General features: G+C 41.8%; 1 protein-coding gene across 6 annotated transcripts in view; it reads left to right on the forward strand.

Annotated features, from left to right (window-relative positions):
- The window catches only part of LOC110533442 (double C2-like domain-containing protein beta), a 165,833-nt gene that overhangs the window by 115,511 nt on the left and 30,551 nt on the right, over positions 1-19,771 (forward strand). For all 6 annotated transcript variants that reach the window (XM_090186062.1, XM_090186059.1, XM_090186060.1 and 3 more), the window contains one exon: positions 3,046-3,155. In XM_090186062.1, the coding sequence (XP_090042188.1) occupies positions 3,046-3,155 (110 nt within the window). The remainder of the gene's footprint in view (positions 1-3,045; positions 3,156-19,771) is intronic.

Raw genomic sequence — 19,771 nt, forward strand, 5'->3', positions numbered from 1 at the left:
TTTATTGTTACTCTTTTATTTATTTTTTACATTAGTTTATTTAGTACATATTTTCTTAACTCTTATTTTTCTTAACTGCATTTTTGTTTAAGGGCTTGTAAGTAAGTATTTCACAATAAGGTCTACACTTGTTGTATTCGGCGCATGCGACAAATAACATTTGATTTGATTTGAAAAACTGAGTTTGCACAACCAAAGAATTTCTGCACAAACTGTCAGAATCCTTCTCAGGGAAGCTCATCTGCATGCTCGTCGTCCTCACCAAGGTCTTGACCTGACTACAGTTCAGCATCGAAACCGAGTTCAGTGGGAAAATGCTCAGCTTGATGCCTGCTGGCCGGCTAGAGAAGTGTGCTCTTTACGGATGAATCCCGGTTTCAATTGTACGGTATGGGCAGGCAGTTCAACGGTATGGGCAGGCATAAGCTATGGACAACGAACACAATTGCATTTTATCAATGGCAATTTGAATGCACAGTGATAGCGTGACGACATCCTGAGGCACATTGTTGTGCCATTCATCCGCCGTCATCACCTCATGTTTCAGCATGATAATGCACAGTCGTATGTCGCAAGGATCTGTACACAATTCCTGGAAGCTGAAAATGTCCCAGTTCTTCCATGGCCTACATACTGAAACATGTCACCCATTGAGCAAGTTTGGGATGCTCTGGATCAATGTGTACGACAGCATGCTCCAGTTCCCGCCAATATCCAGCAACTTCGTACAGCCATTGAAAAGGAGTGGAACAACATTCCGCAGGCCACAATCAACAGCCTCAAATCAAATCAAATTGTATTGATCACATAGACATGGTTAGCAGATGTTATTGTGAGTGTAGCGAAATGCTTGTGCATCTAGTTCTGACAGTGCAGCAATATCGAACAAATAATATCAAACAATTCGAGAACAAATACCTAATCTAAGTTAGGAATGGAATAAGAATATATAAATATGTGGATGAGCAATGTCAGCGGCATAGGCTAAGATGCAATAGATAGTACAGAATGCAGTATATACATGAGATGAGTAACACAAGATATGTAAACATTATTAAAGTGGCATTATTAAAGTGACTAGTGAAAAGGAGTGATCAACTCTATGCGAAAGAGATATGTGGCGCTGCATGAGGCAAATGGTGGTCACCAAATACTGACTGGTTTTATGATCCACCCCTCTACGTTTTTTAAGGTATCTGTGACCAACAGATGCACATCTGTGTTCCCAGTCATGTGAAATTCATAGATTAGGGCCTAATTAATTTATTTAAATGGATTGATTTACTTTTATATACTGTAACTCAGTCAAATCTTTGAAATTGTTGCATGTTGTGTTTTATATTTTTGTTCAGTGTATAAAATCATATAATATAAAATAATGGCACATGAGTTATAAGCTTATCTTGTCTGCTAAATGAACTGGCCTACAGCCTATGGCATGGAGCCTAGCCAGATAACATGTACAGTTGTGGCCAAAAGTTTTAAGAATGACACAAATATGAATTTTCACAAAGTCTGCTGCCTCAGTTTGTTTGATGGCAATTTGCATATACTCCAGAATGTTATGAAGAGTGATCAAATTAATTGCAATTAATTGCAAAGTCCCTCTTTGCCATGCAAATGAACTGAATCCCCCAAAAACATTCCACTGCATTTCAGCCCTGCCACAAAAGGACCAGCTGACATCATGTCAGTGATTCTCTCGTTAACACAGGTGTGAGTGTTGACGAGGACAAGGCTGGAGATCACTCTGTCGTGCTGATTGAGTTCAAATAACAGACTGGAAGCTCCAAAAGGAGGGTGGTGCTTGGAATCATTGTTCTTCCTCTGTCAATCATGGTTACCTGCAAGGAAACACGTGCTGTCATCAGAAGACAAGGTGAGCGCTACTATCAGTCCCGTGTCAGGCCAACAGTAAAGCATCCTGAGACCATTCATGTGTTGGGTTGCTTCTCAGCTAAGGGAGTGGGCTCACTCACAATTTTTCCTAAGAACACAGCCATGAATAAATGCCTACCAACACATCCTCCGAGAGCAACTTCTCCCAGCCATCCAGGAACAGTTTGACAAACAATGCCTTTTCCAGCATGATGGAGCACCTTGCCATTAGGCAAAAGTGATAACTAAGTGGCTTGGGGAACAAAACATCGATATTTTGGGTCCATGGAGAGGAACCTCCCCAGACCTTAATCCCATTGAGAACTTGTGGTCAACCCTCAAGAGGCGGGGAGACAAACAAAAACACATAAATTCTGACAAACTCCAAGCATTTATTATGCAAGAATGGGCTGCCATCAGTGGCCCAGAAGTTAATTGACAGCATGCCAGGGCGGATTGCAGAGGTCTTGAAAAAGAAGGGTCAACACTGCAAATATTGACTCTTTGCATCAACTTCATGTTATTGTCAATAAAAGCCTTTGACACTTATGAAATGCTTGTAATTATACTTCAGTATTCCATAGTAACATCTGACAAAAATATCCAAAGACACTGAAGCAGCAAACTTTGTGAATATTGATTTGTGTCATTCTCAAAACTTGGCCACGACTGTAGTAAGCAGACTTATTTCTTTAGACCTGCCTAAAGTAAATAATGGATTTATTGTGATGGTGTATATTAAATGGAGTTATTATACTTTTAAAAATTGTAGATGTTCCAAACGTGTTTATGTTAATTCACAGTCAATTGCTGTGAGGCCGCTATGCATTTGCATGACAATAACCATCTGACAAAATTTAATGACCACCACAGCCCTATCTGGGGTCGTATATTATGTGTTAGAGCCAGGAGTGTTACCATTCCACCACAGGCTCTGCATGGAAAACCAAACTTCTGTGACCTAATAATGACTTCTATTGCACCCTATGTGTCATTGTCAGCCTATGATGGAGTGGAGGTCGATGGTCAATACCTAAATATAATTTATTTCTCCCTCTCTATTGCTTTCTCTCTCTTTATTGCTTGCTCATGCTCTCTCTCACACACTCTCTCACTCTCTCTCTCTCTCTCTCTCACTCACTCACTCACTCACTCACTCACTGTCAGGCCAATAAGCTTCGCACCAAGACCCTGCGCAACACCCTCAACCCCATCTGGAGCGAGACCCTGACCTACTATGGCATCACCGATGAGGATATGGTCCGCAAAACACTCAGGTAATCTTCTTCTGTCTCCATATTCTCACCCCTAGCCTGCTTACATTTACATTCAATTAAAACGTTGAGGTCACGTTAATCAATGTGATCAAGACAAAGGAGATGATTGTGGACTACAGGAAAAAGAGGACCGAGCATGCCCCATTCTCAGGGGCTGCAGTGGAGCAGGTTGAGGGCTTAAAGTTATTTGGTGTCCATATCACCAACAAACTAACATGGTCCAAGCAAACCAAGACAGTGAAGACGGCACAACAAAGCCTATTCCCCCTTAGGAGACTGAAACAATTTGGCATGGGTCCTCAGATCCTCAAAAGGTTCTACAGCTGCACCATCGCATTGCATAACTGCCTGGTATGGTTAACTGCTCGGCCTGTGACCGCAAGACACTACAGAAGGTTGTGCGAACGGCCCAGGGCCAAGCTTCCTGCCATCCAGGACCTCTATACCAGGCGGTGTCAGAGGAGGGCCCTAGAAATGTTCAGACTCCAGCCATCCTAGTCATAGACTGTTCTGTCTGCTACCGCACGGCAAGCGGTACCAGAGCGCCAAGCCTAGGTCCAAGAGGCTTCTAAACAGCATCTATCCCCAAGCCATAAGACTCCTGAACATCTAATCAAATGGCTACCAAGACTATTTGCATTTCCCTCCCCTTACACCGCTGCTACTCTCTGTTGTTATCTATGCATAGTCACTTGAATCACTCTACCTACATGTACAGTTGAAGTCAGAAGTTTACACCTTAGCCAAATACATTTAAACTCAGTTTTTCAAAATTCCTGACATTTAATCCTAGTAACAATTCCCTGTCTTAGGTCAGTTTGGATCACCACTTTATTTTAAGAATGTGAAATGTCAGAATAATAGTAGAGTGATTTATTTCAGCTTTTATTTTTATATATTTATTTCATCACATTCCCAGTGGGTCAGAAGTTTACTTACACTCAATTAGTATTTGGTAGCACTGCCTTTACATTTTTTAACTTGGGTAAAACATTTTGGGTAGCCTTCCACAAGCTTCCCACAATAAGTTTGATGCATTTTGGCCCATTCCTCCTGACAGAGCTGTTGTCAGGTTTGTAGGCCTCCTCGCACACGCTTTTTCAGTTCTGCCCACAAATTTTCTATGGGAAGGAGGTCAGGGCTTTGTGATGGCCACTCCAATACCTTGACTTTGTTGTCCTTATGTAACGGCAGTTGTTGGCGGAAGAAAAGGAGGACCAATGCGCAGCATGGTATGTATCCATAATGTGATTTAATGGAAAATGAATACAAAATACAAAAGAACAAGAGAATCAAAATGAAAACTGAAACAGTCCCGAATGGTGCAAACACTGAAACGGAAAAATAATCACCCACAACTCAAGGGTGAAAACAGAACCAAGTATGGTTCTCAATCAGGGACAACAATCAACAGCTGCCTCTGATTGAGAACCATACCAGGCCAAACACAGAAATCCCAAATCATAGAAAAAAAGAACATAGACTGCCCACCCCAACTCATGCTCTGACCATACTAAAACAAAGACAAGACAAAGGAACGTGACACCTTAAGCCATTTTTCCATAACTTTGGAAGTATGCTTGGGGTCATCGTCCATTTGGAAGGCCCATTTGAGATGTTTCTTCAATATATGCACATAATGTTCCTACCTCATGATGCCATCTATTTTGTGAAGTGCACCAGTCTCTCCTGCAGCAAAGCACCCACACAACATGATGCTGCCACCCCCGTGCGTCCCGGTTAGGATGGTGTTCTTCGGCTTGCAAGCCTCCCCCTTTTTCCTCCAAACATAACAATGGTTATTATGGGCAAACAGTTCTAATTTTGTTTCATCAGACCGGAGGACATTTCTACAAAAAGTATGATATTTTTCCCCATGTGCAGTTGCAAACCGTAGTCTGGCTTTTTTATGGTGGTTTTGGAGCTGTGGCTTCTTCCTTGCTGAGCTGCCTTTCAGGTTATTTCGATATAGGACTCGTTTTACTGTGGATATAGATACTTTTTTACCCATTTCCTACAGCATCTTCACAAGGTCCTTTGCTGTTGTTCTGGGATTGATTTGCACTTTTCGCACCAAAGTACGTTTATCTCCAGGAGACAGAACGTGTCTCCTTCCTGAGCGGTATGACGGCTGCGTGGTCCCATGGTGTTTATACTTGCATACTATTGTTTGTACAGATGAACATGGTACCTTCAGGCATTTGGAAATTGCTCCAAAGGATGAACCAGACTTGCAGAGGTCTACAATATTTTTTCTGAGGTCTTGGCTGATTTATTTTGATTTCCCCATGATGTCAAGCAAAGAGGCACTGAGTTTGAAGGTAGGCCTTGAAATACATCCACAGGTACACCTCCAATTGACTCAAACTATGTCAATTAGCCTATCAGAAGCTTCTGAAGCCATGACATAATTTTCGGGAATTTTCTAAGCTGTTTAAAGGCAGTCAACTTAGTGTATGTAAACTTCTGACCCACTGGAAATGTGATACAGTGAATTTTAAGTGAAATAATCTGTCTGTAAACAATTGTTGGAAAAATTACTTGTCATGCACAAAGTAGATGTCCTAACCGACTTGCCAAAATTATTGTTAACGACAATTTTTTGGAGTGGTTGAAAAACTAGCTTTAATGACTCCAACCTAAGTGTATGTAAACGTCCGACTTCAACTGTACATATTACCTCAACTAACCAGTGCCCCCGCACCTTGACTCTGTACCGGTACCCCCCTGTATATCGTCTCACTATTATTATTTTACTACTGCTCTTTAATTACTTGTTACTTTTATTTCTTATTCTTATCTGTATTTTTTTTAAACTGCGTTGTTGGTTAGGGCTTGTAAGTAAGCATTTCACTGTAAGGTCTACACCTGTTGTATTCAGCTCATGTGACTAATAACATTTGATTGGGTCCAATTTTGATTGCTAACACGGCCACAATTGTGAAGAGGTCACCACGTGTCTCTAAGCCTACGCACAAAAGGAATCAAGTCCAATTTTGTAGGCTTAAATCTGTTTCATCCATTCATGCAGTCTCTTTTAAATCAACTTCTAATGGTCTCAAGGGTGGGATTGCACGCATAATTCTGTCAAGAGTCAATGATGTGAAAAAGAGACACTTGTTCCTCAACAGAATGCACATCATCCTTCATCCTCCGCTTCTTTGTCAGTGTTTATCCTGTTAGTGGGGCTTTAATCGCGTTGCTGAGCGCTCTGCAATATTGTAGAGTTTGGGATTTGTTACCCGTGACTTGCCAAGCATTGACTCTTAAAACTGTTTGTGTAATGCCATGGTGTTTTCCAATCCAGCATCCAGATTTTTTTTGCGGGCTGACTTCTATTCGCTGCACTTTTTCTAAACCACACCCTCGTTTGTGTCAGCCGATTTAATGAGTTAGCAGCTGAAGTGTTGGGAGGAAACCAACTGCTTAAGGTGACCATGAGCATGGCACACCCCTGGGACAGGTGTTTGCCACTTGACAGCTTGAAGTAGGGAGGTGGCAAAAGAGGTCTCCTAAATCCCAACACATAGTGTGTGGGATTATAATTAACTGTCAATCACCCAGAGTTTTTGTTGTTGTTGCTAGTGTCACAGGTCGGCTCATAGCCTGTTGCAAAAATGAGGGGACACGAACAGGTATAGGCCAATCAAAAAGGTTCTTTATTGTAAACCAAAACTATTAACTTTAAACAAAGAAAAGGGAATGAGGTGTGAAAGTATCATAATGTAGGGTGTATGTAAAGTGCAGGGATGCGTGAATCTGTGAGTGTGAATATGACTGAGTGAAAACAATGTAAACCTACAAAGGAACAAACAAAACAGGATCATACCTGGAGGAGCAGAGAGAGAGACAAGAGTGGTTAGTGAAGTAGTTTAAATACCTTGAGCCCAGGTGGCTCCAATCACTAACTACCCTCCTCTGCCTGCAGGAGGAACCGCCCCTGCAATGCAGAGGAGGGGCCATGACACTAGTATGACATAGTAGAATTTTCGCCATTCACCCAGTGATATCACTCCTGCCATAAAGGAGCATCAGCACTGTGACTCACACACCCCCCCTCCATCCCCAAGTCATCAATTGATTAAACTCCCCTGAACCCATATAAAGTGATAATGATGAATGCAGAGTACTAGCTTCTGTTTAGCCTGTTATGTGTGTATTTAATAGGAACAACAGAAGCAAATGGAACAAAACGTGAAGGGACCTACCTGAATTTGTCCAACAAAAACTCTTGTTCTCATAGCAAAACACTTTCCATTGCAAAACATTTTGCTATGGTGTGCGCTAATGAATACACCCTTTGTCCCATATATGTTTGAGCTATCATGTCAACTCCTTGTAATGCCAAATATGATAGCAGAAACAGATCTGGGACCAAGCTAGCTCCAATTAGGTTAAACAAGTCAATGAGTGATGGTGCATGATAATGCCGCAAATCACAAAGGTCATTTGGCCCATCAGTAGCTGTATATGACACTAATGACTAAAAATCTTTACTAACAGCTAATTGGCATTATTGGTTTAGTGATGACCATCAATAATGGTGTAGGTGTCTTCCATCCTTTTTGTTTGAGCAGTGTATACTGTACGCAAAAAAATGTGTCAGGGGCAAACGTGTCATGGAAATATGTACTCTACCCTCATCCCAGGTCTCTATGAGCTTTAACGAACTCCTCTCCTCTCACTATCATTGTTAATATGGCATAACAACATCTATAGTCAGAAGGAGCTGGCTGAGGCACATGTACTGTACAGATCTGGGACCAGGCTAGGTCAATGTACTCTACATCAGAGTTCCTATGTTCATCCAGGACTTTGTTTCAACCTGTATGAGTTTATCCATATGTTGATACAGTTGAAGTCAAAAGTTTACATACACCTTAGCCAAATACATTTAAACGCAGTTTTTCACAATTCCTGACATTTAATCCTAGTAAAAATTCCCTGTCTTAGTTCAGTTAGGATCACCACTTTATTTTAAGAATGTGAAATGTCAGAATAATAGTAGAGAGAATGATTTATGTCAGCTTTTATTTATTTCATCACATTCCCAGTGGGTCAGAAGTTTACATACACTCAATTAGTATTTGGTAGCATTGCCTTTTTTAAATTGTTTAACTTGGGTCAAACATTTCGGGTAGCCTTCCACAAGCTTCCCACAATAAGTTTGGTGAATTTTGGCGCATTCCTCATGACAGAGCTGATGTAACTGAGTCAGGTTTGTAGGCCTCCTTGCAGGTACACGCTTTTTCAGTTATGCCCACACATTTTCTATGGGATTGAGGTCATGGCTTTGTGATGGCCACTCCAATACCTTGACTTTGTTGTCCTTAAGCCATTTTGCCACAACTTTGGAAGTATGCTTGGGGTCATTGTCTCACAAGGGGAGAGGTCAGTTGTCACTAGATCTCACTGGGGCTAAGGCAAGTAACAGAGGCAGCTCTCCAGTGTAAAATGGTCAGTAAACCTTTTCATAAAATTGAAGTTACACACTGATAAACATTACCAGTGGGGAACATTACCTATAAGTTGTTATGAACTGTTATGAACTCTGCTAAGCTTCAGGTGTGGTGGTAGAGGTTATGAAGCTATGTGATATCAGGACTGAGTTAAGAGACACCTGGCTGAGATGAGGCAGAAAGTGGATGCTATTCAACTGGCCTGGGGAAAGCCTTGTCAGTTCGGATTGTTTTTTTACATGTTTGTTGATAAAAACCTATTTTAGACTCTCTTATGTGATGTGGGAATGTTGGATGTGTATTCATGTTGTTGTTTGAGGGAGTCCTTCAGACAAAACACACACAGGTGCAGACATTTGTCAGTCTGGTCACTCCGATGTTTATATTTTTGTGTTTGTCCATGTAATAGTGTGAGAATGTGTGGCTTTACATATGTGTGCATGTGTTTGTGCGTGACGTGAGTGTATGTGTGTGAGAGACAGGTAGAGACGGAGGGAGACAACGAGACATAGAGAAAAAGGGATAGATAGACCATTTCTGTGTGAATGTGGTGTGTTGATTAGGGAGGGCCCCCCTGATGATTCACGAGGCGTTCACACTACGGCCTTTCTTTAGACTGTCTCTGCCTGTTGCCATGGAAACTACCATCTCCTTTATACCGGCCTCGCCTTCGGGGGTCACCCTTGTCCTTCATGTAAATAAATACTAAACAATAAAAGATAACTGGACAGAGAAGTCTAACCATGTGATAACTTCCAGTCCTCAAGTATGGTGATAAATCATTTGCTGATTCAGAATGCCTTGGCTCTCCCTGGCCTATTGATTTCCATGAAACCAAATCTATCTGAGCTCGCCGTTGATATCAGAGTGATAGAACTGGATTATTATGCCTGGCTGTCACACCTTCCAACCCAATAGCCTGTTCTCGCCAGTGTGCATCGATCAGAGTAGATTTGAAATTAAAAAGGACATTGCCATGGTGAGGCAGAGGAGGGGATGAAGGGCAGGTGGCACTTACCCTCCTCTGGGACTGTTTTTTTATTTTTTTAAATGTATTAAAAGGAAATGGAATGTTTTTGGCCCTAGGGTTTCGTTCACCTCTTTAGAGTCTGCCACCCCTGTTACTCCTTGGTGTACCCAAATTAAAGTTTCAGAGGAGAGTTCACCAGGAGACATCTTAGGAATCGATCGGCTTCGCATTTCGTATAGTTGATCCTCCCGACCCAAAAAACGATGCATATTGTGTATTGGGCTCAGCAGTTGTTGAGTAGTAGTTTTCTCTAAATTAAGCAATGACCACAAGACGTACCAAAAGAGAATGGATCAACTTTAGTTAACTTCCAGGTGCCTTATTGTGTAACTCCCCAAGAAGCAATGGTATGGTTATGTTGATCCCTGGGAAGAATTGTACACTATGTAGGGAATTTTCCTGGCTTCCCAGACTCCTTGTACGGCCAAACGCTATGCCACGCCCACGGATGTTAGTTTCTTCACCACAATGAGTCTGGATCTGGGTACTCCCTTTACGATTTCTAGAACACAAACACATTCTAACCTTTCTGATTGGTTACAGAAACCGATGGAGATGGGCCAGAGCCAGAACACTTGGGTAAAGCGGCATTTTGAAAATCTGTCTTTAGCTTTGATACTCTGATTGGTTAGAGATGATCTAATCACAGATGACTTTGTTTTGTACAACACCCCTCATTTTGACATCACCACAAACAACTTCAACAATGGTAGTCTCAGACTGAAGTATGTAGCGAACATAAAGCAGTGGAAGAAATCAATTTGAGTCGTCAGGCAAGTAGGGAATAGGGTTGCTGGTATTCCAGACACAGCCCTAGTCTTAGCCTGTTAGCTTGTCTGTATTCATAAGTGTGTCACTACCACCTCCAGTGATTTGCAACCTTTCTGTTGTGCTTTGATTAGAGAATTGACCTGTTAGAGGTCGGTCCGTCAGCAGGCAGAGATGGCCTGTATCCAACTCTCTCCAGTAACCCTCAGGAGTTAGTCGGAAACCTAAAAATAAAGCCCAAACCAAATCACCACTGCCTTCTAAAGTTCCCCAGAAAAAAAGCTTAAAATAACACAATAAAACATGTTCATCAGTTAAAATGATATGGTGACTAAACTAATATCACACTGTTCTTGATTCCCATGACCACTACAATTACAGTATACTACGCTCTACCTCCCGTGTCTTTTATGTGGATCGATCCAACATGATTCTCATTATCAGACTCATCCTCTGCCAATACACTGCTTGTTTCCTCCATTTTGTTCTTGCACCAGCCCCTTTGGCCACGGCCGTGCAGTTGAGTAGATTTACTGTGCCACGGGGCAGCCGCGCAATGGGATAATGTCATCTCGTTTACAGATTTATCTGAATTGTCAACAGAGATGGCTTGCATGGCCCGGCGCTTATTGATTCCCACTGAGTTATATCAGAGAGGACCAAGTGCTCTCAGATTTGGGGTTTCATACTTGTGGTCGACTGGTCGTCCATCAGTCTGTGTTAGACTAAGCAATCCACAGGGCCGAACAACACATTAGAACAGAACGACAAAGGATGATTTCATGAAATCCCTCATGAAATCTAATCAAACCACCTTAAAATTATTTCAGACACTCCAACAACCATAATGAGAAGAAAAAGGCTAAATGAACCATACCCCCCCAACCAGCGTGTTTCACTCAAAGCTGGGTAAGTGGAGGTAATCGATCGGAGTTCAGTTAAATGAATGAAGCAGCAGTCTGAGAGCATAGGAACATACTGTACTGTACTCAGTCCATTGGTTACTGTGTGGTATTTTCCTGAGTGAGTTCTTGAGACTTAGTGTTTTGTTCCCCCCCCCCCCCCCTTTCCCAAGTGTACTGTGATCCTGTGGCTACCGTTTCTCAGTAAAGTATTATGTTTATCCTTAACCACTGATTCCTTGTCTGGTCTCTTCTCTGCACCTGGGTCCAACCTTAACATGTCACAGAGAGAAAGACGGCAGACTGCCGGATCCTCCTCTAAACACCTATGACAGCTATCTTTATGGCACAGTTGTCTGCCTGACTGCTCCTCTTTCAAAGTTCTTGATTTGATAAATAGCCCTTTTATAGTACAGTATGGAAGAACGATGTGCAGAGTCTGCACGTGTGCACTACAAGTTGAACTAGTGTGGGCTAAAGCCAGGCTGCAGTACAGCGTGGGGGCGGTTCATCAATAGCCTTTCCCAAAAATAATGAAAAGGCTATAGTCAACTTCATGATTCTACAGTATCAAAGAGGTACTTCAGTCATAAAGCCTGTCCTTTAATGTCGAATCTGCCACCCCAAGGCTGCGTTTACACAGGCAGATCAATACTGATATTTATTTCACTAATTGTTCTTTTGACCAATCAGATCAGCTCTGAAAAAGATCTGATGTGATTGGTCAAAAGACCAATTAGTGTAAAAGAAGATTAGAATTGGGCTACTTGTGTAAACGCAGTCTGTTTTTTCTGAAGGGTCTTAATTTCTATTCAGTTCTCCGCGAGGCCCAACATGCTTGATTCTCCAGGACAGAGTTAGTGTTCAACAAATCACATTTATTTGCCGCTCTTATTGAATTGAAGTTGCATTGATTAAGTATAATGAGACACGTGTTAAGTTGCAGCTCATCTGTGAAGAGTTGTGTTTGTGTTTCCCCCTTTCCCCTGTGGGAGTCAATCAAATATGTATACGGTTCTTAAACACTACTGGGTGTGTAGTTCACTATATAGGGAATGTGGTGCCATTAGAGACTCAGACCCTGTAATGATCTGCTGTTCACTAGTCCCAGTTTGCCCGGGGCAATTCACAAATGAATTGTGTCACAACGATAAGCTTGCTTTAGCCTAGTTTTCAGCATGGATGGACAGATATGTACGCTATGTGTGTGAAACTTAGGAGTGGTGAATGATGGCTTGGTTTCAAGGCTCTGTTGAGCAGGGCTTCAACTTCAACGAACCCAACATTACCCATTCTGGTCCATGGTTTACTCCGTTTCAGATAGACATTCAAATGGTTCTCGTTTGGTAGAGGGGACTGTTGCTTGAGTCAGATGTGGGACATCCTCAACTAGTGAAGGTGAACAATAGGTCCATTGAATGTTACACCTTCTTAGTAGTAGGAGATCAGATCAGACCGTCAGATTTGTCATTCAAACCTCCTGCGAGCTTGTTGCACATCTGTCTCTGACCTCTAGTCCAGGCCATCTGCCATCTGTTGTAGGGAATAGTTGTATGTTCTACTTAGCCAATTTTGACCCGAGGTATTTGATAGACTCACATCTTCCTGGCCTCCCAAGTGGTACACTGTTCTAAGGAAGTGAACAGGCTGAGGCACAACTCCTATTTAAATTAATGTCCTTTCTCTTTTTGGTAATTTATTCTTGGCACAGAAAATAGAGGCCCACAACTGATGACAGCACCAAATAGAGATCACTGAATTCAGTTAAATCAAAACACTGCAGAGAGCAACCCCACACACACACACTTGTCAGCCTCCAGCGACAATCCCAGTCACATTAAACCATACAATCCCAGTCACATTAAAGCCTGGAGTTTGATAAACGGCATTTGCACTTGGATTTAAACTGGTGACATGGAAATAGAACTCTTTGGCCATGCACACCACTGGTGGTTTTGGCATCTAAAGAAGGATGCAGACAATAACTTCACACCTGTTGAAAAATATGGTGGTGTATCTTTGATGTTATGGGGCTATTTTGCTTCCACTGGTCCTGGGGCCCTTGTTAAGGTCAATGGCACTTGGCCGTAAATTGATCTTCCAGCAAGACAATAACCCCAAGCACTAATCAAAATCCATAAAGAAATGGTTAATTGACCACAAAACCCACATTTTGCAATGGCCATCTCAGTCTCTGGTCTTGAACCCCCTTAAAAACCTGTGGTTTGAATTGAAGACGGCAGTCTTTAAGAGCAGACAAATGATATCAGGGATCTGGAAAGATTCTGTTTGGAGGAATGTTCTAAGAACCCTCCCAACGTGTTCTCCAATCTCATAAAACATTGTAGAAAAAGGTTCAATGTCGTTATCCTCGCAATGGGAATGTATGGAAAACAGGGGTGCCAATAATTTTGGCATTTAAAAAAATATGTATTACTTGATAAACAAAATCTCTTACTCTGAGCAATTATATTAGTGTAAAATAATATAATTTTCCTTATTTTTTTTGCATACAATATTGCTCAGTATTTTATACAGTATGTTTTGCTCATCTTTATCAATAATTATGGACCTGGCTATATATATGTAATATTCAGAGAAGGCTGAATTGTAGGAGAATCACAGCTGTGGCATGGATCATGGATGGGGGCTGCCCTCTCGTTCCCTCCGGGGCTGTCCATGGCTCGTTCACGTCAGGACGTAATGAAGATGGATGAGCGGGGTGTCCGGAGTTGGGCAGGCTAGGAAATGGGAGCGAGGGTGCGAATGGAATGAGGAAGAAAGACCCTGCCTATCCTGTCACAGAGGAGCAGAGGAGAGCTGAGGTGTGACAGCTGGAATAGGCCTACAGGGGAGACGGCTGTGTGTGTCACTGTCTCTCTCCCATCAATCTCTCGCTCACTCCCTCCCTCCAACCCTCCATCCCTCCATCCCCCCACCACAATCCCGTATCTCACACACTGTGAGCAAGCTGGCTAGAGCTGGTCAGGCTTGTCACTGGCTGGGGGCAAGAGTATTAAAACTATCCAAAAGAGTCCAGGTGTGATTTGACGTCTAATGTAGCAATATTTGGTGCCGTTTGTGATCTTTTGGACATGTTTTTGTTTTTATTGTTGTTGTTGTGACAACAACACATTTTACATTGGATATTTGGTGACATCAATTTCATTACACACTGTCATTGCCAATGTTGCGGAGATGAGTCGGTAATGGTTGCTCATGGTCACGTGCTGCTGTTCCAGTTTCAACTGTCGGTCATGGTTGCTCATGGTCACGTGATGATGGTCATGCTACTGCTCCAGTTTCAACTGTTCTGCCTGAGGCTATGGAATCCTGACCTGTTCACCGGATGTGCTACCTGTCCCAGACATGCTGTTTTCTCTCTCTATCGCACCTGCTGTCTCTAACTCTGAATGATAGCTATGAAAAGCCAACTAACATTTACTCCTGAGGTCCTGACCTGTTGCACTCTCTACAACCACTGTGATTATTTTTATTTGACCCTGCTGGTCATCTATGAACATTTGAACATCTTGGCCATGTACTGTTATAATCTCTACCCGGCACAGCCAGAAGAGGACTGGTCACCCCTCAGAGCCTGGTTCCTCTATATATTTCTTCCTAGGTTCCTGCCTTTCTAGGGAGTTTTTTCTGGCAACCATGCTTCTACATCTGCATTGCTTGCTGTTTGGGTTTTAGGCTGGGTTTCTGTACAGCACTTTGTGACATCAGCTGATGTAAAAAGGGCTTTATAAATACATTTGATTGGTTGATTGATGAGGTAGCACTGCCTGCAACTTCAAAATAGAGAATTTCCTCTTGGTCTAACAGTCAAGACGTTGGTTTCTCTTGTGGGAGATCCGTGTTCAGATCCCACCGTGACACCAATCTCTCAGAAATGTGATGACAGAAACAAAAGTGCAACATTGTTACTGATTTGTTTCGCAATTTTAAGTTGAATAGCGGAGGTGCATAAAGATGACAGATCCCATGCACTTACCACAATTTCCTAAGTTTTGTGTATTGTGCATTGCTCTCCATTACTCTTTGTATAGTCCTTAGAAGAGTATACATCCCAATTTTAGCTCCAAGATGTCAGCAACAAAAAACAAACGAAAAAGTAGATTTATTGCCGTAGTTTAAAAACTCTATGAATAGTGCTTAAATAATGTCCTCATATCTGAATTCTGCCGTCTTTATGCACGTTCGCCATTGAAGATTCACAAATATAACCAAGTTTGAGTTGTAATTTACCTCCAGCTCATCAGATAGAAGTGGGGAGGGGCACAATGACTCACTGTTAGTCATCATTAATTATTGGAACAAAACATCTAGTCATAGCTGTGATTACCTGATAGAGGTGGTTTGCTCCCAAACACAAAGTCTGTTTTCCTCTGTCTGGGATATTTGTCCATGTACTGTAGGGTGTTATTAATAACATGGTTTTTTTTGCACCCACAACCCTATTATTCTCAACTTTGATTCAACCAAAACATTGTTTGATTCATTTTCCCATGGATAAATCTCACTCAAAAAAGACACATAAACATTTGTATGGTTAAACGCTTAATAATGTATCTAAAAAAATACATGCACTATTTAGTAAAAGCTTACCTTAATTATATTTCCTATTTCATTCCAGAGCCATATAATGCATCTAAGTGTATTGTTCTTTGGTTTCAAATCCAACTCCTATACAAGAATTATCCACCATTTCCCATGTTGAATGGCATTGACCTTGTGCCACTGCAGTCAAAGGTAGTTTGAGGTAATGAATCTGCTCCAGGGTGAAGCTTCCCCACATACAGATCTAGGATCAATTTCCCCTTCCTCGATCCTAACTAATCTGTGGGGAAATGCAAAACTGACCCAAGATCAGCGTCTTAGGGCCAATTTACACCAATTCATCCTCAACCTAAATGTTCTCTGTAGATCTCTTAGCTAATGAAGTGGAATGAGTAGTTGATGATCATGTCAATTGGTCAATACTTGGTTAAGGATAAATGGGAGGGCCACTAGCAAGTTGACTTGTACAGAAAAAGGATAGGCAGTGTCGAGTGTGATACAGTGACCAAAGCTTGATACACAGATCTAAGCCCAGTTCCGTTTCTTCCCTTTAAGTAGGCCACCTAAAAATGGTGCACTCGTTCAGTCCCCCTCAAGGGTTTAAAACAATTGGGATGGTGTATGAATTTGCTAAAGGGAGTTTCCACTATATCTCAATCCAGTCATTTTACATCCACAAATGTGAGTTTACGAGTGCACACTGGGAGAAGGCGGGAAAACACATTTGGGTTCTAGTCCTGGATCTCTCATTGTGTTCGAGAACTAAAGGTTCTAAACCCCATGTTCTTTACAAGGTTTGTTGTTTATTCATCTAAACACAGAACTATAGACCTTTTCAGCTTCAATTGCGATTTTAAGCATGCTGGGCTCCCAAACAGACCTGCACTTCGTCGCTAACATTCTGAGAAGATAATGACTGGTGTTTTCTCATTTCGATCCACCCAAAGCTGTAAACAAGGTCATAGAAAGCCATTCTGACAAAGGAAAAGGCACTCATTATTGAAAGCAAAACACATCCTATGTGGCATTTTTGCTAATAGAATCAGCTTCCACTTTGATAGCTCATCGTAAACACCTAATCAGCGTGTCATCAACCATCAACCTTGCTCAATAGCATTGTTTTCCATAAAGTGTCAGAGTAATTAATGTAATTGAAAATGTGTGATAATAGAACTGTGAAAATCACTGAGCCACTCATGATGAAATGGAACCCATTTGTGTCCACACCGTCCCATAAAAGTAACTTTGTTTTAGGAAACCATCTCATTTACATTTAAGTAATTTTAGCAGGCCCTCGTCTTATCCAGAGCAACTTACATCAAGTACTAATTTACCACCAAATCACAAAAACTGAATGGATGGATGTCAAACATATTAATTGTTTTTTGATATACATTTTGTTTTATGCAGGTTTGCATCGTGTAGTCATGCCTTATGCAATTTTAGGCCTAATTAAAATTATTATCTCACAGTCTATGTCAGGTATTGTGTTTAATGATTAATTCCAGTTAAAAATTGTGGATTTAAAAAGTCTAGGTAGTCTAGTCAGCCCAAGTGTGAATATAAACCAAATTTGATCCCATTCACATTTTCTCACAAACAAATGGACTGTATACGTTACCACTTTGTTTACCTTGGCCAGAGAGACAGGGCGCATAGCAGGCTAGAGACTATGCAGCTGCTGTTGTTAGTAGCCTACAGTTGATCAGTCTGAAAAATGTGCCCATTTCCAATGAAATACAGCATTTCAGATTGCTAATGCATTCGGAATGTATTCAGACCCCTTGACTGTTTCCACATTTTGTTACGTTACAGCCTTATTTTAAAATTCATTACCTTTTTCCCCCTCATCAATCTACACACAATACCCCATAATGACAAAGCAAAAACAGGTATTTAGAAATTGTTTAAAAAAGTAACTATTCAGACCCTTCACTCAGTACTTTGTTGAAGCACCTATGGTAGCGATTACAGCCTATAGTTTTCTTGGGTATGACACTACAAGCTTGGCACACCTGTATTTGGGGAGTTTCTCACATTCTTCACTGCAGATCCTCTCAAGCTCTGTCAAGTTGGATGGGGAGTGTCACTGCACAGCTATTTTCATCCAGAGATGTTAGACTGGGTTCAAGTCCGGGGTCTGGCTGGGCCACTCAAGGACATTGAGACTTGTCCCGAAGCCACTTCTGTGTTGTCTTGGCTGTGTACTTAGGGTCTTTGTCCTGTTAGAAGGTGAACCTTCGCCCCAGCCTGAAGTCCTGAGCTCTCTGGAGCAGGTTTTCATCAAGGATCTCTCTGTACTTTTCTCAGTTCATCTTTCCCTCGATCCTGACTAGTCTCCCAGTCCCTGCCACTGAAAAACATCCCCGTAGCATGATGCTGCCACCACCTTGCTTCACCGTATTGATGGTGCCAGGTTTCCTCCAGACGTGACGCTTGACATTCAGGCCAAAGACATCAATCTATGTTTCATCAGACCAGATAATTTTGTTTCTCATGGTCTGAATGTTCTTTAAGTGCCTTTTGGCAAACTCCAAGCGGACTGTCATGTGCCTTTTACTGAGGAGAGCTTCTCTACCATGAAGGTCTGATTGGTGGAGCGCTGCATTGGTAGATCGCTGCAGAGATGGTTGTCCTTCTGGAAGATTCTCCCAGGAACTCTGGAGCTCTGTCAAAGTGAGCATCGGGTTCTTGGTCACCTCCCTGACCAAGGCCCTTCTCCCCCGATTGCTCAGTTTGGTCAGCTCTAGGAAGAGTCTTTGTGGTTTCAAACTTCTTCCATTTAAGAATGATGGAGGCCACTTTGTTCTTCGGGACCTTCAATGCTGCAGAAATATTTAGGTACCCTTCCCCAAATCTGTGCCATGACACAATCCTATTTCAGAGCCCTTCGACCTAATGGCTTGGTTTTTACTCTGACATGCACTGTCAACTGTGGGACCTTATATAGACAGGTGTGTGCCTTTCCAAATCATGTCCGATCAATTGAATTTACCACAGGATGATCAATGGAAACAGGATGCACCTGAGCTCAATTTCGAAGTCTCATAGCAAAAGGTCTGAGTACCTATGTAAATAAGGTATTTCTGTTTTTTTATTAAATGTTTTACTTGCAAAAATGTCTAAAAACCTGTCTTCGCTTTGTCATTATTGGGTATTGTGTGTAGATTGATGGGAAAAAAATATTCAATCAATTTTAGAATAAGGCTGTAATGTAACTCAATGTGGAAAAAGTCAAGTGAATCGTTTCCGAATGCACTGTATGGAAGAGTTTTTGCTTGCGTCTGTCGGGTGTGATATGTTGTCACGCTTGCTAAAGCCCCCTTAAGGTCTAAGGGCTCTGGGCTGGGTTTCTACTCAGCTAACATATGGAATTATTTTAAGAAGGTCATATCAAGGATCATTTCAGCTATTAGATTTTACATTTGAGGGCCCCTGTAAGTATAGAACTAAATATTTGCCAATTATTTGATTAGACGTTGAATTTGGCCTTACCACTATTAGCCCACAGAAACACATTGAATAACATATTTATGTTTGGCAAAACATAAGCTTGTGGGGATCGTAGAGGATAACTGAGTTTTGTAGGCCAAACTGTTCAGACGCTACATACATTTCCATGAGAAGAGACTTTTCTCCTGGTCCACCGCAGATGCGGAAGACCGACATTGGCGGATGCAGTGGACTGAGACGCAGCCCATGCAAAAAACATATTTCTAGCTTAAACAGACAGATCTGGATGGGGATTTTTTATCATGCTAATTCGATTTCCATGGGGATGCGGAGATCAATAAATACCAGAGAAAAGTGGAGAGCACACCTTGAGTTTTGTGCCCGACCTGCTTTTTTTGTGAATCTGATAGGTCAAGACACGCAAACAGGCTGCAGCAG

The sequence above is a fragment of the Oncorhynchus mykiss genome, chromosome 10 (genome assembly GCF_057628025.1).
Source record: "Oncorhynchus mykiss isolate SJ-2025 chromosome 10, ASM5762802v1, whole genome shotgun sequence".
Classification (NCBI taxonomy): domain Eukaryota; kingdom Metazoa; phylum Chordata; class Actinopteri; order Salmoniformes; family Salmonidae; genus Oncorhynchus; species Oncorhynchus mykiss.